Source organism: Astatotilapia calliptera, chromosome 22 (assembly GCF_964374335.1).
Source record: "Astatotilapia calliptera chromosome 22, fAstCal68.1, whole genome shotgun sequence".
Classification (NCBI taxonomy): Eukaryota; Metazoa; Chordata; class Actinopteri; order Cichliformes; family Cichlidae; genus Astatotilapia; species Astatotilapia calliptera.
Window position 1 is genome coordinate 25,962,325 of NC_137442.1, and position 23,553 is coordinate 25,985,877.

At 40.1% G+C, this 23,553-nt stretch overlaps 2 protein-coding genes and 1 long non-coding RNA gene across 4 annotated transcripts; 2 read left to right on the forward strand and 1 right to left on the reverse strand.

Moving 5' to 3' along the window:
• The first annotated feature begins 293 nt into the window (after positions 1 to 293).
• bop1 (BOP1 ribosomal biogenesis factor) lies at positions 294 to 8,625 on the forward strand. Its single transcript, XM_026156229.2, has 16 exons — positions 294 to 454; positions 1,334 to 1,522; positions 1,646 to 1,723; positions 2,794 to 2,948; positions 3,028 to 3,145; positions 3,321 to 3,422; positions 3,502 to 3,714; positions 3,828 to 3,989; positions 4,080 to 4,160; positions 4,239 to 4,308; positions 4,987 to 5,119; positions 5,881 to 6,067; positions 6,162 to 6,453; positions 6,617 to 6,701; positions 8,018 to 8,125; positions 8,203 to 8,625. Exons 1-16 carry the CDS (start codon positions 389 to 391, stop codon positions 8,354 to 8,356), a joined length of 2,193 nt encoding a protein of 730 aa, XP_026012014.2. The 5' UTR covers positions 294 to 388; the 3' UTR covers positions 8,357 to 8,625.
• LOC145423766 (uncharacterized) lies at positions 1,524 to 2,144 on the reverse strand. The gene is made up of 2 exons (XR_013904808.1): positions 2,018 to 2,144; positions 1,524 to 1,639 (listed from the first exon to the last, which is right to left on the reverse strand). It is a non-coding gene; the product is annotated as an uncharacterized LOC145423766 (long non-coding RNA).
• A 656-nt stretch (positions 8,626 to 9,281) lies between the features above and the next one.
• On the forward strand, positions 9,282 to 16,867 carry ntaq1 (N-terminal glutamine amidase 1). Of its 2 annotated transcripts, none has more exons than XM_026156249.2 (6): positions 9,282 to 9,432; positions 14,152 to 14,251; positions 15,852 to 15,902; positions 15,992 to 16,137; positions 16,221 to 16,345; positions 16,434 to 16,867. In XM_026156249.2, the coding sequence occupies exons 1-6, from the start codon at positions 9,377 to 9,379 to the stop codon at positions 16,580 to 16,582; spliced, it is 627 nt and encodes a 208-aa protein (XP_026012034.1). In that variant the 5' UTR covers positions 9,282 to 9,376; the 3' UTR covers positions 16,583 to 16,867. The 2 variants fall into 2 exon arrangements, with proteins under 2 accessions (XP_026012034.1, XP_026012035.1); XM_026156250.2 differs by having other exon boundaries at positions 16,221 to 16,322.
• The last annotated feature ends 6,686 nt before the right edge of the window (positions 16,868 to 23,553 follow it).

Genomic DNA, 23,553 nt, shown 5'->3' on the forward strand with positions numbered 1-23,553 from the left:
AAAATTGAAAAACCATATCCCAGATTGGCCCAGCTAATTCCAGCTTCCAACTACTACTACTACTGCAGCAACTTAGTTTTAATATTACCCTTATTACTTTTAATTACTCCTTTTAATATTACCCTTATTACTCTTTCTGGGTCGCAAAATGAACTATTAAGATATTTTCAGGCCAGAATGTAGCTGCGTAAACTTCAAATATCTGAGCCGGGGAGAACAGCAAACTCCCCGGCAGAGGTCGTGTCACTGTAACTATGACTTTCTGCCAGAAGCTCGAGGCGTCACCAGCAGGCCCCGCCCTCGAGCTGTGACACGTGACCTCTAACCTTCGGTTTCACGTGGTTGAATCGAGGAGGATAGAAACGCGTGGAGCGACCGGAGAGGAGCGATGAAGAAAGCAGGGGGGAAAACAGCGTTGAAGAGGAGTAAAGAAGAGGATGAGGAGCAGAACCAGGTGAGCCACACACACAGGAGGAAAGTGATGAAGATCTGGTAACATGCTAGTAACGAGCTAGCATGCTAACACGGGGCAGGCTGCTGTTTAGCCCTCAGAGCAGACACAGAGCCATGAGACCGGACCGGGGCGATGCTGCTTCTATAATAAACACAGAACTATCCTCTGTGCACATATGTGATGTCAGTCTCGGGTTAGGGCTCCGTTATAATGTCGGAGTTTTAAACGGAAGACCTCCTCAACTCAGATTTTAACTCGCATTGTCGGAGCAACCTCACCGACCCAGAGCTAACGATCCAACATGGAAGCAGTGACGCAAATGGCAGTAAAACTGTGACGGAACGAGTCAAAGGAGCTTGCAAAGAAAAGCGTCTGGACTTCTTTAAGTTGCTTGAAGACGTTTCACCTCTCATCCGAGAAGCTTCTTCAGTTCTATTTGACCTTAGAACTGAAGAAGCTTCTCGGATGAGAGGTGAAACATCTTCAAGCAACTTAAAGAAGTCCAGACGCTTTTCTTTGCAAGCTCCTTTGACTACGATCACCTGGATGACTGAGAACCTTCAGACATACTGTGATGGAACGAGCACTGCAGCAGGTAGTGTGTCAGAGTACATGTGTACGGTTAGGGTTGCACAGGGTCATGTCAATCCTGAGTAGAGTACATAAGTTTATCCTGATTTGACATGTTTTGCTTTTAGTTGCTGGTTATTGTTTGATTCAAGTGTGTGTGATCACTCACAGAATCATTCGCACATGCTATTAGCTTGTGCGAATGATTCATAGGTTTTATTTTTCTGCTCTTTAATTACACTCTTCTTGGAAATCTCAGCAAAAAACTGATGGTTTTTTAATTGAGTAATTCTGGGTTTTCCTTCTCAGATCTTCAACTTTAACAGGAAACCTGCTGATGAAGATAAGGATGATGATTTATCAGATAGCGAGGACAGTGTCTACTCAGGACTGGAGGATTCTGGGAGTGACTCTGAGGAGGAAGAGGGATCTGATGACGATGAGGAAGAGGGATCTGATGACGATGAGGAAGAGGGATCTGATGACAATGACGACAAGGTAAAGTGTAAGCAGATAAGAGGGGTTTTAATTCTGTGTTGGTCTGACTGCTGATTGGTTGCTGTTAAAAGTGTCCTCAGTGTTCTGCTGCAGAACATCACCTGAACTTTGTTCCATCTGTAGATGAAGGAAAAAAAAGAGGGAGAAGTGAGTGAAGAAAAGAAGAAACATGAGTATGAACACGATTCTTCAGATGAAGAGGTGATCTAAACTTATTCATTTGTGTGCTTGTCATTACTTTTCTTATGCTTGTCTGGTGTATTGTATGCAATTTTAGCCACATGTACACTAATAAAAAGCTGGGAGATTTTTGCTCCTGGTGAAGCTCAGAGTTCTCTGTTTCACCCAATGTTGACCTTTATTAGCCTGAAAAAGCTGTGATGAGAATCCCTGCTCCCCCAGGTGTCGTTCTCAAGGGGTCTGGGATTTAGGGCCCACCCATAGCTTGTGCTGGTTGGCCATCCACCCGCTGCCTCTGGCCCCTGTCACACCTACCCTTGACTGTGGGAGCTCTGTCCATAGTTCCTTGGTTGGAGTAGACACACGGTTGTCATCTGAATGTGTGGCCTTGGGTCTTCAGCGGCTTTCTTCTGTCTTTTACCAACCTGGCCTTGACCTAACATAATATCCATAAAAATAATACTATTAATACTAAAAGAAAAAAGATTAACAAGAGAGCCTTCAGAGAATCCATAGTGCTGTTTTTGTGAAAACAAATGTATTTGGTACAACAACGCATTCGGATCATGCCTGCCAGACAGGACCGGTGTTTTACCAAAACAAAAAAATTATGTCCATCCTGCACATTAAACACTGCTTTATTCAATAGCTCTGACATTAGCAACATCCTGTCTCAGAGTGATGCTGAAAAACTAGTTCATGCATTTATTATTTCTAGGTTGGACTACTGTAATTCATTATTATCAGGATGTCCTAAAAGCTCCGTGAAAAGCCTTCAATCGTTCCAAAATGCTACAGTAAGAAAACTTACAGGGACTAAAAAGAGAGAGTATATTTCTCCCATACTGGCTTCTCTTCTTTGGCTCCTGTTAAATCCATAACCAAATTTAACATAATCAACATTTGCCTTGTGATATATGTGAGCATAACTAAGACAAATCCCTGTCAGTGTTCCTGTTAAAGTGGCTACAATACAACATGTTTTGTACAGGATACATGTTTCTTTACACATGTTCTGATTGGTGCATTTGCTTCTTTTATGTTCTCCTCTCCGTCCTGTGGTGGTTTCTCATGCTCACATTGTTCTTCAGGATATCAGGAACACAGTGGGGAACATTCCTATGGAGTGGTACAAAGATTTCCCTCACATTGGGTACAATCTGGATGGGAAAAAAATCTACAAGCCTATAAGGAACAAGGATGAGCTTGATGACTTCTTGGATAAGATGGAGAACCCGGAGTACTGGTGAGCAGTTAGCATGATGCTAACTTCTTCATAGGTTTGATAGGGAATGCTGATGAAGCTAACAGGTTGCTGTCTGCAGGAGAACGGTGCATGACAAGCAGACAGGAAGTGACGTTGTGCTGTCCGATGATCAGGTGGAGCTGGTGAACCGTCTGCAGAGAGGACAGTTTGGAGATGTCAACTTCAATGAGTGCGAGGTATGCCCTCACAGAGTGACACCGGGGTTCTGTTCACTAGCCTCGCATTTACCTGCTTGATCCACCCTTTAGTAACCACATGTCCCCCACATGTCCCAGACCAGCTAGAAGAAGTGAGTGTGGCTTAAAAATGTAGAACACGCTGGCTACCTGTCTCTTTACCCCTCTTCCGCAGCCAATGGTAGAATTCTTCAGCAGTGACGTGATGATTCATCCCGTCACCAACAGACCTGCAGACAAACGCAGCTTTATCCCCTCGCTCACAGAGAAGGAGAAGGTAATGCACCTGACTCACTTGACTTACCTGGCTGTTCTCAGCTGTCTGTCACTCACCTGTCTGACTTGCCTGTCTGCAGGTGTCCAAACTGGTCCATGCCATAAAAATGGGTTGGATCAAACCCAGGCGGGTAGAGGATGATGGCAGGGGGCGGTATTACAACTTGTGGGCCAGCGAAGACTCTTCCATTCTGGCCAGACATAAGATGCACCTGCCCGCCCCCAAAATCCCTTTACCTGGTCACCATGAGTCCTACAACCCACCGCCCGAGTATCTGTTTACTGACGAGGAGGTTTGTCAATGCGTTGCCTCACCTGGTTTCTGTTCAGAGGATAGATAGAACTGCATTCAAAGACACATTTTTCTTCCCCCCCGTCTGTCCTCACTTACCTCACCTGTCTGCAGCGAGCACTGTGGGAGCAACAGGATCCAGCAGACAGAAAGTTGCCGTTTGTTCCAAGGAAGTACTCGAGCCTCCGTCAGGTTCCAGCATTTTCTCAATTCATCCACGAGAGGTTTGAGCGCTGCCTGGACCTTTATCTGTGCCCACGACAGAGGAAGATGAGGGTAACCTTTCTCAGTCTGCCCTACTACCTAAAGCTGGAGCTGCCCTTTTAGGCATGCAGTTTAAATAATTTCCTGTTTGTCTGCATGTAGGTGAATGTGAATCCAGAGGATCTGATTCCCCAACTTCCCAAACCAAAGGACCTTCAGCCATTTCCCACCACACGGTCGCTGGTACAGCACACACACCTGAACACATGCACACAAACAAAGTGGTGAACCCTTTCTCACATCTTTTATCTGTGTGTTCAGGTCTATCGAGGTCACAGCGGTCTGGTTCGCTCTATCAGTGTGTCTCCATCGGGACAGTGGCTTGCCTCAGGTAACCTCAGCTTGTCCCACTCACACATCAATAGAAACTGTTGACATCGTGACGGAGTGGTGTAAAGCTCACAGTGAGAGTCAAGTGTTTGATCCCAGGCAGGGTTGTTGACCGACCAGTCTACACACCTGCACCACAGAGTGTGTAAAAGATGCAGGCAGCTTCATTGATTGAGTCTCAAGATGAGCATTCTGTTGTTACTGTTTTAAAACCAGACATGATGACAGTTCCACACAGAGACCTCAGCCTGATAATCTCAAATTGTGTCTGTGCACAAAGCAGCTTTATTCTGTGTGGTCTTATCCATTTACACTTTCCTTGGTGTATTTATTGGAAAGGCGGAGTCCAGTCGTCTTTGAATTAGTATCAGGAAATAAGTATTTGATTCAGGAGTCTGTGTTTTGTAAAGACCGACTGTACTGCCACAGAGTATCCATGATAATGCTTTTCACGACTCTGTCTTTGAAATTCTTCCTAAAAACAACCTGTTTTGGATTTTTTAAAATTTTTTTAAACTCCATATTCATTTTTATCTTCTTTTCTTTGAGTTTTCTGTGTTGTGGTCAGAGCACTTCTTGAAAACCCAGTTTGAAGGTGATGTTTAAATAAAACATGCATCCTTTGGATGGGTTCATTGAGTGTGGGCGGGACTGTAATCTCTCTCCTTCCTGTTCACAGGAAGTGATGATGGCTCTGTCAGATTCTGGGAGGTCTGTTCGTCTCGTTGTATGAAGACGGTCCAGGTGGGCGGAGCTGTGAAGAGCGTTGCCTGGAACCCAAATCCGTCTGTCTGTTTGCTGGCTGTTGCCCTGTGAGCACCTCTCTGTCTCTCTCTCTCTTTCTCCGTCTGCCTGTGACATTCAGTTTTATTTGTATAGCACAACATCACAACAGCATTTGCTTCATGGTGCTGTGCATTCTAAGGTAAAGATCCTACAGCAGCAGTGGGGGCAACTCCAGGTCCTGCAGGTTTTAGATATTACCCTGGGTCAGCACACCTGAATCACATGATTAGTTCGTTCTCAAGCCTCTGGAGAATTTAGCCATTTGAATCAACTGTGTTGGATCAAGGACACATCTAAAACCTGCAGGACACTGGCCTTCGAGGCCTGGAGTTGCCCACCCCTGTCCTACAGTAATACAAAGAATATCCCATCAATCACATAACCCCTGGAGCGAGATGGGGATAAATATGTCATATGAGGAAGAGAGCATGTATTAATAATTTAATTCAGTGATTTCTAATGATGGTTTAAACTGGGTTTTTTGTTGTTGTGGACATCCAACTTTATGAGCACGATTGCAGCGTAACTAAGGAAGGATTCAGGGTCACCTGATCCAGACCTAACTATATGCTTTATCAAGAAGAAAACTTTTAAGCCTAATGTTAAAAGTAGAGTGTTTCTCTCTCCTGAATCCAAACTGGGAGCTGGTTCCACAGAGGGAGATCTGAAAGCTTAAGGATCTGCCTCCCATTATACTTTTAAATACTCTAGAAACAAGCAGGATTTTAAACTCTTCCCTCCTCTCCCACTGATGTGATCCTGTCCCTCTGTTTCTCTCTGGTTTCAGGGACTCTGTGGTCTTGATCCTGTCTCCCTCTCTGGCAGATAAACAGGTCATCTTGTCGTCAGAACGACTCCTCAGTGCCCAGCAGGAGGGGGAGGAGCCAGCAGAAGGAAATGGGTCTGTTGTCTGGAGCGAGGCTGAGGGGGAAGAGCTAAACCAGGGGCTCCGCCTCAAAATCCAACACCCCAAAGTGAGAAAACCACCTGATTGGTTGATTTATTCATTTGTTTTTAAACCCCCCCACTCTGATCCACATCTGGCCTAATCGCTGTTGATCTCTGCAGGCTGTTCACCAGGTGGTGTGGCATGCTAAAGGAGACTACCTAGCATCAGTGATGCCAGATAACACAAGCCACCTGCAGGTGTATATCCACCAGCTGAGCCGGAGGCGGAGTCAGAACCCCTTCAGCAGGAACAAAGGCCTGGTCCAGTGCATATCCTTCCACCCAATCAGGCCCTATTTCTTTGTGGCCACACAGCGCTCGATCCGCATCTACAACCTCGTCAAACAAGAAATGACTAAAAAACTCCAAACCAACTCCAAGTGGATCTCCAGCATGGCTGTCCATCCAGGAGGTAACCGCACCCCAGTCCCCCACACACAAGTCTTAAAGGCTCCAATAAACCCGCCACAATGGTCATTTCGCTCGCCGCAGTTGCTTCGTCCTAAAGTCATTTGTATTTATACGAGCAGTATTCTCTTCACAGCTGTCCCACCTGTCTGTTCGTGTGTCTGCAGGTGATCATGTGATCTGTGGGAGTTATGACTGTAAGCTGAGCTGGTTTGACCTCGATCTGTCAACTAAACCCTACAAGATGCTCCGGTACGTACCTGCCAGTCACTCTGATCATCTGAGTTTAACCCTTTTAGACATGAGCTGTCAACATTACCACTTTGTTAATTGTTACAATGGAAGCAATGTCTTGGTCAGCTACAGGTGACCTTGAGTGCTCCTGTCTTCGTTCAGACCTGATCTCCAGAATAGGGGTCAGGGTTTCTTCAAATGGTGGCTGTACTTAGTAACTCTCAAGGTTACAAATATTGCAGGTTTATGCAGTCCCCTACAGAAGGTGGTGTTGTTAGAGTGATTATCTAACACAGCTTGACTAGACTTTGTCAGAAGTTATAAATTAAGTAGATTCACAGACAGCTGCATCAATGCTGAGTAAAGGGAAAGCACAGGTGGGTTAAGAGTTAACAAGTGAATATTTTTAAGATTAATTACAGATTTGGAGGTTTACTGCTCTTTACACACCTAAATTTAACAAGTGTTTTGTGAGTTTGAGTTGTCCTGGGTAATTACCATCACTGTTTATGCTCTCTTTATATTAGACACTATACAGCTGGTATGAAAGTGGAATTCAGTGCGTGAATCTAAAATAATTCATATCTGCTACATTTGATGTGCCTAACTCTGACAATGAAACCACAACCACTGCGCAACAGTCACACAAGCTGTGACTGTTATGAAAATCACAATGTCACATGTATAGACCTAAGCACTCAGCTGGTAGATGATACTACAGTTTTCCTCGAAAGGTCAGAACAAATCCCTCTTGTCATCAATAAAATCCACATATTTTCTAAAGTGTCTGGTTTACATTTAAACCCTAAGAAAAGTGTGAATTACTCTATTCAGAACTGCCATGTAGTTTATTTGTATGGTATCCCGGTTTTAAAATGATTATAGCTCTTTATTTTATTTTATAATGCTCCCTCTTGTGTTCAGCTTGTATTTTTCACATTTTATACATTGATGCCAACAGAATTTTGCATAGCCAGAGCTGATTTGTACATAAAGCAGCATTGTTTAAATTGACAAAAAAAAAGATCTGCAGTGCCTTCACAGTCCAGCAGGTGCAGCAGTTCAGGAAATTAGATTTCAGTCAGACGTGCACCAGGAAGGTGAGGAGTTTAAATCCTGCTGAGCAAACAAAGACCTTACCTGAGTCTCACCTCAAACAAATCAGAGCTGTGATTGGTTCAGAGTGGTCTCAAAGCATGTGTACTCAGTCATGACGCTGACATTGGTGTGTCATCATTGATTTTTGAATACTACATATTGATCAGATGTTGTTTTCTTTTGTTTGTTTGTTTTTAATCATTTATCATGTGGTATGGATCACCTTCTCTCTGCAGACACCATAAGAAAGCAGTGAGGGGTGTGGCCTATCACAGACTGTACCCGCTGTTTGCCTCGGCGTCGGATGATGGCTCAGTGATAGTCTGTCACGGGACTGTTTACAAGTAATACACACACACACACACACACACACTTTTCCTCCTCTCAGTTACACTCTAACCCCTCCTTCCTACCTCCACAGTGACCTTTTGCAGAATCCACTCATCGTCCCAGTGAAAGTCCTCAGAGGTCATGTGATGACTCATGATCTTGGTGTTCTGGATGTGACCTTTCACCCCACGCAACCCTGGGTCTTCTCCTCTGGCGCTGATGCTACTATCTGCCTCTTCACATAGCAACATGCTTAGCAACCACAGATGCCGTTTTTCTAATGTTTTTACTTTCAGACACAATGTCTTAACATGTGACACCATGAGTCCTTGCCTCACTGGTCTCCTTGCTGTGATGTCAGTTCCTTTTTGAATAAACTGAACTGTTTTTGAGTGTGTGCGTGTGCGCGTGTGCGCGCTGTCAGTCTGGTGAAAGGAGCTGATATTGATCAGCAGTGTGACATCCCTTTCCTGTCTAGGGCCATTAAAGATGAATAAAAACATGCATAATTGGCTATTTGTGGGTGATCGATCAGGTTTAAGATGTTAAGTTCAGATATCATGACAGCCATATTTACAGAGTTAGCTGAGGAGCCTGGACCCCCTGTGAACTCCGCCCATCTCACCACAGTTATTCTAGTTTTAGATTTGCTCATTAGCTTGTTTCGAATTAGTTTCTGGAGTGATGATCCAGATCTGTCTGGGTTTTATTTATATTTCATTGAGAAAATTTCACTCATGTAGTTTTTAGTTCACCGTATAATCAATATGATATGAACAGATTTGTTCAGTTCAGTTTGATGAAGTATTTGATCTAAAATCTAATTAAAACTTGAGAAATTTGCAGTGCAGATGTTTACAAAAATTACAATTTCTAAGAGATTTAATGAAAAACAAGTCTCTTCTGATGATTTATGGTGCTGAGCAGAAGGATAACTCCTGAGTGAATGGGGACTGTATACTGCTAAAGTAGTTATTCTCTGAAAATCTAAGCTAGCTAACAGGTTCAGAGGTCAGTTTGTTTCTCTCATAGTGCTTTGCTGTAAACGGTGTTCTCCTTTCATGAAGGATGCAGTGTCACTAATGTAGGAGGTAAATAAGGGAGCACTGAAGCAAATTTCTTGTGGCGGCAGCGAAGTGAAATTAGCAGTTAGACCCCAGTCTTACTGTTACTTTGTCGATGCTTTTAATTTGAAAGTCCCCTTTCCTTAGCGGATTTGGCGTCAGCCCGTTTCCCTTGGAGCTCTTTCAGTGTAACACCCGATCATGAATCGGAGACTCGTTCCGACGCGCGAGGACTGCGTGTACACGAGCTGCTACTGGTGAGTCCCGACATACCTGCAACAGGTGACGTGCAGGCTCTGTGTCAGAACATTACTTGGCTCCTGAGAATTGTAAACACACGTCTGGTCAAAGCAGCTGCAACTACAATGATTGGCTAGTTCAGATTTCCGTTTAATTTTTAGCGCAGTTTCTTTAAATGTGTCAGTGAGAGAATAAAAATCACAAGAACATTTAAAGGAATAATAATCCTCCTTTAAACAGTGGTAATATCAGGTTATCAACAAACATACAACCGAACTGTATCGAGGCTTCGAAAAAATGTGAAACCCATGTCCACAGTGACATCTGCTGGTCAGTTTGACTATCGCCCCATCTTCTTTAAAGGCCCTTTCATTTATTTTTTATTTTTTTAACAGGTCAGTGATCAAACCTTTATCAATATGATTGTTTTCTGCAGTAAATTGCTATGGTAACATACAAATCCACACATTCATTATCAATTTACATTAAGAATGAATACAACAATCATACAACTTTCTTCTTGTATGTGTATCTGTTGCTGTGTGTTAGTTGCAGAGCTATTGCTGAGGTAAAAGACAATCAGCTGACTCCTAGCTGTTTGGGCTCCTGGTAGGCTGCTTCTTCTGATGGGCTGTGACCTCTTGGGCTTCTTTAAGAGAGCCAGCTGATCTTTGACGTCTTTAGCCTGAGTCCTGGCCAAATGCAGCTCCTTCCGCAGCTTGTTGATTTCAGCTATCAGAGTCATGTTTCCTTCATGATTTTGGTGTAGACCTTTTCGTGCTCCTCTGCAGATTTGACCAGCCTCATTTTGAGGCCATTTACTGTCCTCTCCTGTTGCTCACACTGGTGACGCAGCGCCTTCTGAACAGTATCATCTGCATTGGTTCTCTCCACCCTTTCAGTCTGCTGGACATATCGAGCGTATAGCATCTGTATGTTGTCCTTCAGGGTTTCAGGCTCCTGGATGAAGCCCACACAGTTGTCCAGGTCTGATTTCAATCGCTGGAGACGCGTCTCCAAATCTTTGACCTTCTGACTCTCTTTGTACATCTCTTTGTCTCTGGTCTTCAGTTTGAGCTTCAGCTCAGAGACGGTGAGCTTCAGCTGAGCATTGCTCTTGTCGGTTTGTATCAGCTCTTCCTCCAGCTGACTGATCCGCTCCTTCTTCACACTGATGTCATGTTGCAGAGGCTCAGTTTTCTGCTTTTCAGCTGGAATTCAAGAACAAACTTCTCCAGTTCCTGATTCTTTCTCTCCTTGTCCTGACTGGTCTTTTCATCTCCAGAGATCTGCCTCTTCAGGTCTTCAATGTCACTCTCCAGGGAGCGGATCAGCCCAAGCAGCCTCTGCCGCTCTTGCTTCAGTTTGTTTATATCAGCGCTCCTGATCTGATATGAAAGGCCCTTTCATATCGGACGTGGCGTGTGCTGCGCTCACTGCTAACTAGAGTGAAGGACCCAAAATATGAACATTTGCATCCTCGAAAGAGTGACCTTTGTCCTCTTAGATGCCGAGTCTTGTCCTGTGGAGATGGCTCTTCTGTGTTGTGCCATGCGTTTATGAAGTGGCTGTTTGGTCTCTCCAATGTAGAGGTCTGGGCATTCCTCGCTACACTGTACAGCATACACTACATTGTTAAGTTTGTGTTTAGGAGTTTTGTCTTTGGGATGAACTAGTTTTTGTTTGAGTGTGTTGCTGGGTCTGAAGTAAACTGGGATGTCATGCTTGGAGAAGACTCTCTGGAGTTTTTCTGATACACCGGCTACGTAGGGAATGACAATGTTGTTGCATTTTTCTTTCTTATCCTCCCTCGCTGGTGCCTGATCTTCTTTTCTGTGCATCTTTGCAGACTTGATGAAAGCCCAATTAGAATAACCGCTTGTTTTAATAGCTTCATTAACATGTGTGTGTTCCTTCTTTTTCACTTCAGGCTTAGAGGGAACATGTTCTCCCCGGTGATGTAGGGTCCTAATTACTCCAAATTTGTGTTCCAGAGGGTGGTGGGAGTCAAAGAGGAGGTACTGGTCCGTGTGTGTGGGCTTCCAGTAAACTTCAATGTTGAGGTTTCCATTCTCTTCAATGCGCACGGCGCAGTCCAGGAAAGGCAAACATCGTATCTGTATCTGGAAGGTCGCCGGTTCGATCCCCGGGCTCTCTGTCCTGGCCGTTGTGTCCTTGGGCAAGACACTTTACCCTACCGCCTACTGGTGTTAGCCAGAGGGGCCGATGGCGCGATATGGCAGCCTCGCTTCTGTCAGTCTGTCCCAGGGCAGCTGTGGCTACAACTGTAGCTTGCCTCCACCAGTGTGTGAATGTGAGAGTGAATGAATAGTGGCATTGTAAAGCGCTTTGGGTGCCTTGAAAAGCGCTATATAAATGCAATCTATTATTATTATTATTACATCAAAGGACACCATGGTTTCATCTGGATCCAGGGTAAGTTTCTGGACCTTGTCGGTGAAGTCGGTGGAGTTCTTGATGTGATATGTGGTGGTCCCCACCAGAGGTGCTAAAATGGTAGCTAGGTGTTTTGAAATGTTGTAAGTAGCTGAGTTTATGCTGCTAACAATGGGTCTGAGTGGGACACCTTCTTTGTGGATCTTAGGAAGTCCATAAATGCAGGGTATGGCATCCCCTGGGTTTAGGCGATGATATAAAGGGCGCTCAATGATTTTGTCCTTTTCAAGGTCTTGAAGGCAAGCTATAACTTTCTTTTTGTAGCTGCTTGTGGGGTCTCGCTTTAAGGCTTCGTAGGTATTTTTGTCACTGAGGAGAGTAGTGATCTTTGTGTGGTAATCTGTTGTGTTTAGGACCACGGTGCACCTTCCTTTGTCAGCTGGTGATGTTGTGGTCTATGCTCAGGGAAGCGACGGCCTTCTTTTCTTGTATTGTGAGTAGAGCTGGGCGATATGAGATTTTTTCATATCACGATATGTTTTTTTCATTTCAGGCGATAACGATATCTATCACGATATAAGCCAAATAACTATATTTGTAAGATTTAAATGTGCCGTTGCTCACAAGTAAAATGTGAAATAATCAGCAGCTTGTTTTTATTTAAATATTTATTTCCCATAATAAGTTCAACAGGGTAGATGTACTTAAGGAACATGAGACTTTTTCAGATAAATAAAGGCAAATATTGCAAACTACACAAAAGGCAGCCGCTAAAGCGTTTAAGTTTCAAAATAGAACAAACGAAACAAACTAAATTGTCAATTCCACTTAGAAACAAAATATTAATTCTAAAAATAAATCTTAGTTTGTTTTACAGAAGAACAGACAAAACTGACTAACTTTTGTCAATATCAAATAAACTGAGAACTAAAAGGAAATTCTCAATCTCTCCTTGTTGTATAGCTTAGCTTTTCAAACAGTTTTAACAGTTACTTTAGTCTGACAAAAGCCGAATGACGAATTAGCGCTTCCAGTCAGAGACTGAGGCTACGTCCACACGTACACGGGTATTTTTGAAAACGGAGATTTTCCGTTTTCGTTTTAAAAAATAATCCCGTCCACACGTAAAGGCAGAAATGAAGGAAAACGCTGCTATGAACATGCCAAAGCAGCAGGTGGCGCTAGATTCCTAACCGTGCAGAAATGTTGGCCAATCAGAAGTCTAGAAGCCTCGGTGGGGAAAAGTAAACAAAGCTGGGGCATAGAAGCAGAACCGAGTCGTATGTGTGGAGGGACAGTAACTGTGTGTATATGTAAGCATTTAAACACTGCAGAGAGTAGAATTAACAGTATTGTAGAAATTCATTTCACCGAAACAATAACGTGGCGCACAGTGTGACGCATGCACCAGTTTATTGTATTTCCAGACTTGCTTTCGGCACAATTTACAGTGCACGCTACTCTGTTTTTTGTCAGACTTGAAATAGCCGAAATACCTTCACACTACGGAACTTCTATGGCTCTTCCGTTCGACAATTTCTCCGGCATTGGAACCATCATCTGTTTTCTCTTCGGTCACGCTCATTTCCTCCATTACGTGCTGGCTCCATTACCCGCTGGCTGCTTCCCAAACAAACACACGTGCGGCTTGGCACTTGTGCCGTACGTAACAAGTCACGCGACGTGACGCTGCGGCTGTGATTGGTTCGGCTCTGCGCTACTTAATTTGGATTGGCTGACCTTTTTTTTTTTTTTTTTTTTTTAAGAGGACAAGAGCGGCGAGGTCTATCGCGATAGCTTAATTTCTCTATCGAGTAAAAGTTATATCGCGATACATATCGTTATCGTTCTATCGCCCAGCTCTAATTGTGAGGTTAGACGGAGGGACTTTGGCACTGGAGAGGGTGGCTGAAACTTTCATCTTGATTTGCTCTGCTTCTGTTTGTGATAATTTATTAATCCGTATGGCGGTTTCTGTGGCTGTGATGAGGTCCACTATGGGCAACTGTTGAGGAGAAATGGCAAAATGGAGTCCTTTGACTAGCACTTTCTTTTCAGGTTCAGTGAGATTCCGGTTTGAAAAGTTCTTCATCCCTTTTTTCTGACTGTCCTCAGGTGTGTGTTTTTCTCTGTGTTGTGTAGGTTCTGACTGAGGAGTGAATGTTTTTGATAGCAACGTGTGGAATTGGAATTGGAGTTAAAGACTTGGTGAAACATTTTCTATTAGCCATCAATAAAAACGATCATATGGATCAGCAGGACACACTAATCCTTCAGAACTTTCAGGAAGTCCTACAGGCTGACTGTCTGTTGCCCTTCTGTCTGTTCTTGTTCTGCAGTGAAGAAAATGTCTGGAAACTCTGTGACTATGTCAGAAAACAGAGAACCGCACCGCTGGAACATCTGTTTGTGATCTTCATCTCCAATGAGACAAGAACGGTGAGAACCAAATGCCAGTATAATGTCAGATTTAAAATGAAGATGATGGATTTTGTAATTGTATCATCAGATCTGCTGCTCTATGTCAATTAATCACCGTCTGGTGGTGAGTTGGAGCAGGTGGTGGGGAAACATTTTATTACAGCGATTGGAACATGCTTGTAGGTATTAAACATAATGCACAGCAGTGGTTTGAATCATATCTATGTAATAGATTCCAATTTGTTTATGTACATGGACAGTCCTCTCCACAGACGTCGCCAAGATTAATTATGGAGTTCCACGGGGTTATGTGATAGGAGCATTAAAAGGCATAGCACATATTTTCTCTGCTATGCAGATCACACCTAACTTTATCTACCCATGAAGCCAGATAAAACAGACCAATTAGTTAAACTGCAGGAATGTCTTAAAGACCTGGATGACCTCTAACTTTTCAGCTTCTGAATTTGGTATCTAACAATATGCTTACTCTGGTTGGCATTACCTTGGTCTCCAACACTGTGAGGAATCTTGGAGTCATTTTTGATCAGGATATATCCTTCAGCATGCATATTAAACCAATACGTAGGACTGCTGTCTTGCACTTCAAGAAGTGGCTAAACTAGCTGCTAAATGTCATGATCTAGAGTCCAGATTGACGCAACAGCATACGGATACACGGAATTCCTGAGGGGTCTGGAAGAAATGACAGCATAGGATTTGTGACAAACTTTTTTTGCTCATTGCTGAAGATTGCCAAGAATGTAAACACACACAGTGAAAGGGCCCACTGAGCTATTATTGTTTGCTTCCTGGAGTACCAGGTTAAAAAGCACATAATATGGCAGGCATAGAAACAAAAAGTAACATATGAAGGCTGGACCGTCTTAAGTTAATCACGACTATACCAAAGAAATACAGAAAAAGAGGAAACCGGTCTGAGAGGTTATGAAGAAACTATTATTTTATATACTTTACAATATAAAGTGCCTTCAGGCAAATGTTGTTGGGATTTGTCGCTATATAAATGAAACTGAATGAAATGCGTCTCCTTCAAAGAGTTGCTGGGCTCTCTCTTAGAGATAGAGTTTGGTTATTCGTGAGGGACTCAGAATACAGCCAACTGCTCCTCCACATTGAAATGAGCCAGTTTGAGGTAGTCCGGGCATCCTGCAAGGATGCCTCCTGGATAACTCCCAGGTGAGTTATTCTGCGCATGAAATGCTAGGAGGAGGCAAATTACATTTCAGAGCTGGGTTAGAAACATCTCAGCGCCCCCCTGGATAAGCTAAAGGAGGTGGCTTGGGTGAGGGCTTCTCTGTTCAGACTGCCGCCCCGTAACCCGAATGCGGATAAGTGGCAAAAAATGGATTAAAGGATGGTTCTGTGAAACACCTGTCATGCTCTTTTAGACATCTGTCATTTAAGTTTTACATATATAGCACCAAATCGCAAAAACAAAAGGTGCCTCCAGGTGCTTTATATTCTTAGGTAAAGACCCTACAATAACACATGAACTTCTGTCACATTCTAAAAACATCCACTTGGTTTTTTAGGTTTTTTGAAACATCTCAGGTGAGGTTCTAAAGCTGATGTTCTGTATTTGTTCTCCTTTGAGGTTCCTCTGTGGAAGCAGAAGTCTGGACACGGAGAGCTGCCGGTTATCTGGGTTTGTGATGTCACTGTTAATACTGTGAGAGCACAGACATAAACACAAATGATGTCAAAATGACATTAAAGATAACATTGTTGTTTCAGGACTACCATGTGATCCTGCTGCAGGCAGATCAATCGGACTCTCTAGTGTATGATCTGGATTCAACGCTCTCGTTTCCCTGTAGCCTGAAGCTTTACGCTGCCCAAGCCTTACGCTCAGAGAGTGACATCAGACCAGAATACCACAGGTAAGACACAGCTGAGCATCATGACAGGAAACTACACACACCTGAGTGACATCATAGTTACAATTTCCCCTTCTGTCTGCCAGGAAGTTTCGTGTGGTTCCTGCTGACAGCTTCCTGTTGAACTTCGCATCTGATCGATCTCACATGAGGAACTCTGATGGATCGTGGAAGATGCCTCCCCCTACGTACGCCCCTATATGCACTGCAGGTCACATGACTTCCCAGTTATTAGCGTGTGTAATCGCGTGTACCATTTAGTTATGATGTCATCATACTGGGCTGCGTTTTCCCCTCAGAGTGCCAGATGAACCTAGATGGTTTCATCAACATGGACCCTGCCATCGGCTGGGGTGTGGTCTTCAGCCTTAACCACTTCCTGCAGAGATACATTGGAAGCACCTCATCAGCCTCATCCTCTTCTTCATCAGCAGCAAGATCGTGGTAGTTGTGGTTTTGAGGGTTTTTTTTCGATTGTGGGCTCCAGATGTTTGAAGTGGAATGAAGAGTCCTCCTGCCAGCTGCTGTCCCACATGACCATGTGAAACGAAATTGGTTCTTGTAACTGTTCACCATTGTCCCACCCCCTTATAAAATGCAAGATATTTTGATAGTTGTTCAGCCAAAAACCATCGATGTACATATGAACATATTGATCATTTGATGACTTATTGGTGAACTTGTTGATCAGAAGAGTGCTTTCACCCCGATCAATAAAACTCTCCATAATGTCTTTGAGCATCTTCAATTCACTGTTAGAATTTAAAAATAAGGAAACAGTAGTAGGTTTCTGTTTGTTTGGGGTACAGTTGGTATGTTTAACATGATTGTCAGTTTCCAGAAATAACATCAGAGGTTTTTGACATCTGCTGCGCCGTTGTCGGGTAGACTAGTGCAGGATTTAGGGACAGTGTTGATGTAGTTCATCACTTGGGCCGCTACAACAAAAATCAGAAGTCAAGGTTGGTTATCATTCGGTTTTCAACAAGATCAGCTTGCGACCAGATCTGGAGAAAAGCTAAAAACTACACCTTCCTGAAGAAAAAACTACCTGAGAGTCACTGAAGATGTCCTCTGCTGACAGAGCACTGCAAGGAAAGAAGGAAAAAGAGCTCACTTTGCCGGGGTCCGTGTGATTATTGAGGGAAAGGAGGTGCACCCACTTTGCCTGAGGATCAAGCAGCACCGGCGCTGATGAGGTATAAAGTTACAGATGTCACATAAGGGATTATCTACAATTTTGAGGTTCAGGCTAAAAGTTGTTAATGTCAGTACTATGTTCACTAAGGGAAGTAAACTGTTCATTATTTTGTGTTAAGGCCACATTGTCTATATCAATTTTTTTCTCTCATTGTCAGGTGTTTAAGAGACACTGTTAAGCGTAAAGCTTTGTTTTTGTTTGCAAATCAACAGAATACTGTCTTTTTTTATTCATCTTTTTCAAGAATCACACTCTGTTTAAAAGGATACTGCTTTTTGGAAAACGCAATGGGACAATGACCTATGGTTTTCAAATGGATCAGAAAGATCGGCAGGAGTTATTACTCTTAAGAACAAATTTAATGGAGGGGGTAACTCTAGCCGGACAAAAACATCTTATTGGATTATTTGCTGATGATGTCATTGTTTTTTTACGAGATCCTGACAAGTGTTTGATGCAACTATTCCATACCTTCGAACACTTATTGGGCTACAAAATTAATGTATCCAAAACACAAATTCTATCATTCAACTATACACCTTCTCAAAAGATTAGAGATGAATATAAACTAAAGTGGCACTTGAATACCATGAAATATTTGGGCATAACCTTGACAAAATCATTATCTGCTATGTTTGACACAAACTACAATCAGGTGGAGGGTAACAAAAGAGACTTAGAACGGTGGTCAACAATACCTACAAATTTTTTACTCTAGAATCCAAATAATAAAGATGAACGTTCTCCCAAGATTGCTTTACATGTTTCAATCACTCCCACTTTCTATACCTCAAAGTAAATTTAAAATATGGGATAAGATGATGTCAAGGTTTATATGGGATGGGAAGAAGCCCAGAACAAGGTTAACAACATTTCAACTCCTGAAGTGTAAGGGAGGGATGGCTTTGCCTAACCTAAGGGAATACTTTTACGCAGCCCAATTTAGACCTCTTGTTTGTTGGTGTAGACCAGATTATGAGGCACGGTGGAAGGAAATTGAGAAAGAAATTGAGGGAAACAAAATTCAAATTTTTATCTCTGACAAACAATGACCTCTTACAAAAGTAGAATGGATCAAATTGTGAAATTTACATTAGACACACAGTAATAGAAAAACATCAGTTAAAAGAACAATTATTTTTGCTGAGATGGTTTAGACACGAAAAAAAAATTAAGCCGGGACAATTGGACCAAACATTCAAACGATGGGAGTTAAAAGGGATTACAGCAGTTTTTACTCTAATGAAAAATGGAACACTACTGAGTTTCCAACAACTAAAAAATAAATACAAATTGGAAAATAGAGATTTTTTTTTAGATATCTGCAAGTAAGGGACTATTGTGTAAAGCAAATAAAGACTGAATGGCTTGAAGAACCATTGGGTGTTATTGGACTAGTAAAAACTTGCTATGAACATAAACAATTCAAAGCAATTTCCACCTTCTATAGATCTTTAGAAGAAGATAGACAGGACACAACCTTTTACCTTAAAAAGAAATGGGAAGCTGAACTTGCCATAACTATAACAGAGAAGGAATGGGTTAGTATGTGTGAAATACAACACAGCACAACGAATTCGCCGTTGTGGAGGGAATTTTGCTGGAAAAATTTGATGCGTTTTTTCATTACATCCAAAATAAAAAGTAAACAGATCTCAAGTCCACAGAAATGTTGGAGACTGTGTGGAGAAACAGAAGCAGATCATTCACATGTATCCTGGAAGTGCATAAAAATTAAAAAGTATTGGGAAGACCTTAAAATGACCATAGATAATAATCTGGGTTATGCACTCCTAAACACCTGTCAAGTGATGTACCTTGGAAACATAAAGGAACAGATACAAAAGGAGGACTTATATCTGGTAAAAATAATTCTAGCCGGAACTAAAAAAGCAATCACAAAGAAGTGGTTACACCCAGACCCTCCTACTCAACAAGATTGGATTAGGATTGTAGAGGGTATCTCAGAGATGGAAAAAAATCACATTCAATATTAGACTGATGGGATGTAAAGATAGACAATGGAGGAAGTGGAAAGCATTCCGAAGTGGCACCAAAAACACACCATAAAAAGAAATTTGATAGGTGGAAAAAGAAATGTAAACTCCAGACTGCATATATGTTCGTTTGTTTGTAATTTTCTTTACTGTATCGTTTTCAATGTTAACTAAAACTAATAAAAATTAAAGTTGAAAAAAAAAGAACAAATTTAATGAGAATGTTATACACTCTGAAGTATACCCCAGTAGGTCATTATGTGTTAGAATTTACCATCAGTGTTGATAATGTCTTTCTTCTTGCCAGTCAGAAAAATACTTTTTGTTGGACGCCCCAGAAACATGCTTTTTGTTCTGATTATCAAATACCCTAATCTTCTGTTACTAGTGTGAGGTGACTTTAATATAATAGATCCTTCCTTAGACAGATGCCCACCTTGCTCAAATAACTCTGCTATAAATACATTTATGCAAAAAATTCTTTTAATAGACATTTGGAGAGTTAAGAACCCTAAAGCCAAACTGTACATGGAATAATAAATCCAGCTCTTCTAAATCCTGTATTGATTTCTGGTTAGTCCCTGATTGCTTAGATAAGAATAACATAATAGTCAATATAATGCCAACTCCACTTACAGAACACAAAGCGGTATCACTTCAGGTTTCTTTAAGTCTTCACGCTGCCCAAGCGCGTAGGAGCTGCTACTAGAAACGTAATAATTCCCTTCTAAAACATGAGACAGGGATTGAAGATATTCTGGTATTGATTAAATGTTTCTGGGATAAATCCCTAGCCAGTCATGTTTACTGTCAAAACTGGGAGCTTTTCAAATTTGAAGCCGCTAAATATTTGAGTATGGCTTTTCAACAGCAAAACAAAGGAAAACTGAAGGAATTAATGTACCGTAGTTACAAGGATAACTGCTCCAGAACCGATCGGAAGATGATGAGATTGATTTTGTTTTGCAACAGAATAAATTAAATGACATTTATAAATTGAATGCGGGAGGCTTTATGAGATCAAGGAGATAGATGGTGGTTAGAAGAAGGCAAACAACACTCATCTTATTTTGGCCCTTATGTTCAGAATGCTATTTAAACAATGTACAAAAATGCTAATTGTTCCATCAAATTACATGCCGGTACATCCTTTAGGTTTAAGTTGAACCGTAGTATCAGGCGAGGTTGCCCCATCTCCCTATATTTGTTTCTCATCTGTGCTCAGCTCCTCTCTGACTATATTAAACGTAGTCCCCTGAAAGGCATTACAATTGCAGAAAAGAAAAATTCATTAGTCAGCTTACTGATGATGCCACCCTCTTTTTAAAAAGTGCTTCACAGGTGCAGATAAACATTAACACAACTGATGCTTTTTCTGTAGCTTCAGCACTCCACTTAAACATCGGTAAATGTGAACTGCTTGCCCTCAGAAACTCTACCAGTCCCTCTATTGCTGGCATTCCAGTGAAAGAGTCGATCACTTACCTTGGTAATTAATAAAAGTCAAACCACCAGATACTTCTTCAATTTCAATCCAGTTTGACATAAAACACAACAAAAAACTAAATTCTTGGCTCCAACAGGATTTATCTCTGAAAGGCTTTTCAGTTTTACACACCAAAGCGGAGGGATTATCTCGATTGACTTATGCTGCTTTGTCTCTTGATGTAAATACAGAAACCCTGGTGGATATTGACAGACTCCTTTATAAGAATACAATACATTATATTAAGGGAGCAGTTTATCCAACTCATACCAACATGGTGGAATAAACTTTCTTGACTTTTCTACAGTAAACAATGTGTTTAAAGTAAACTGGATCAAACAATTTCTCAGGAACCCAACATCAATTTGGAACTTTATTCCAAATTAAAAAATAAATAAATAAATTTTAGTCTTTGTTTTATCTTGTAATTACAGTATTGATAAAATCCCCTTAAAACTGTCCAACTTTGCCAACGACCAGATGCTTCTTTCCTGGTCGTTGCTTTATAAACACAACTTTTCTCTGCACAGATACTATATTTGGAACTATATCTATATGTAGATATATATATATATATAAAGATATATATGTAGATAAAGATATATATATATATATATATATATATATATAATTATATATATATATATATATATATATATATATATATATATATAATTATATATATATATATATATATATATATATATATATATATATATATATATATATATATAATTATATATATATATATATATATAATTATATATATATATATATATATATATAATTATATATATATATATATATATATATATATATATATATATATATATATATATTACATGCCGGTACATCCTTTAGGTTTAAGTTGAACCGTAGTATAATTATATATATATATAATTATATATATATATAATTATATATATATATATATATATATAGATAGATAGATAGATAGATAGATAGATACACACATACATATCCTGTTACCTCTGTTACACAGATCTATTTTCCCACTATAAAGAAGAAAAACAACCCTGGCATAAGAACTCTGTTTCAGAAAGACAGAACTTGTGTCCCAATGGCTGTTGCTTACTGGAATAATTTATACTAGGACCTGGAATGGAAGAAAATTTGGACCACACCATTGAAATTCCTGTTAACCAAGAAATTAAAGGAAATATCTTTTAAAATTATAACTTTCTTGACTTTTCTACAGTAAACAATGTGTTTAAAGTAAACTGGATCAAACAATTTCTCAGGAACCCAACATCAATTTGGAACTTTATTCCAAATTAAAAAATAAATAAATAAATTTTAGTCTTTGTTTTATCTTGTAATTACAGTATTGATAAAATCCCCTTAAAACTGTCCAACTTTGCCAACGACCAGATGCTTCTTTCCTGGTCGTTGCTTTATAAACACAACTTTTCTCTGCACAGATACTATATTTGGAACTATATCTATATGTAGATATATATATATATATAAAGATATATATGTAGATAAAGATATATATATATATATATATATATATATATATATATAATTATATATATATATATATATATATATATATATATATATATATATATATATATATATATATAATTATATATATATATATATATATATATATATATATATATATATAATTATATATATATATATATAATTATATATATATATATATATATATATATATATATATATAATTATATATATATATATATATATATATATATATATATATATATATATATATATATATATATATATTACATGCCGGTACATCCTTTAGGTTTAAGTTGAACCGTAGTATAATTATATATATATATAATTATATATATATATAATTATATATATATATATATATATATATAGATAGATAGATAGATAGATAGATAGATAGATACACACATACATATCCTGTTACCTCTGTTACACAGATCTATTTTCCCACTATAAAGAAGAAAAACAACCCTGGCATAAGAACTCTGTTTCAGAAAGACAGAACTTGTGTCCCAATGGCTGTTGCTTACTGGAATAATTTATACTAGGACCTGGAATGGAAGAAAATTTGGACCACACCATTGAAATTCCTGTTAACCAAGAAATTAAAGGAAATATCTTTTAAAATTATTCATAGTTTTTAACCCACCAGAACCTTTCTTGTACGATATAAAAAGACATTGATGCTAACTGTTATTTTTTTTTAACTGTTAGAAGAAAGATATTTCTCTCTTATTTTGATCCTACTTATGCGCTAATCTTTTCTGGCAAGATGTTTGTGCTTTTGTTGTTTCTTTGATCTTATCTTTGTTACGGAAAAATATTGTTTGGCTTTTTTGATTGCCCTGCAAATAGGTCAAACACATTTCATTTGATTAATTTACTAATCTTAATGGCTAAATTTCATATACATGAATCCAAAATTTCTAATGCAAAACCGTCTTTTCAATGCTTTATAAATGAAACCAGACAATATTTTAAAACTATACAACATTCTCATAATATAAAAGCAATAAAACTATAAATTTATGCTCCTTGTTTGGTATCTTGTGATTAGCCTGTGTCTAATTGTTATTACACGAAACCCCCTGACATTGTCTTTTGCTCATTTATATCTGTAATGTTTGAATTGCTAATGAAGTTAAAATAATAATAATAATAATAATCCGCATTACTGCACATCACATCACAGCGCGACAGAACTTTAGGGTTACGTATTGTGC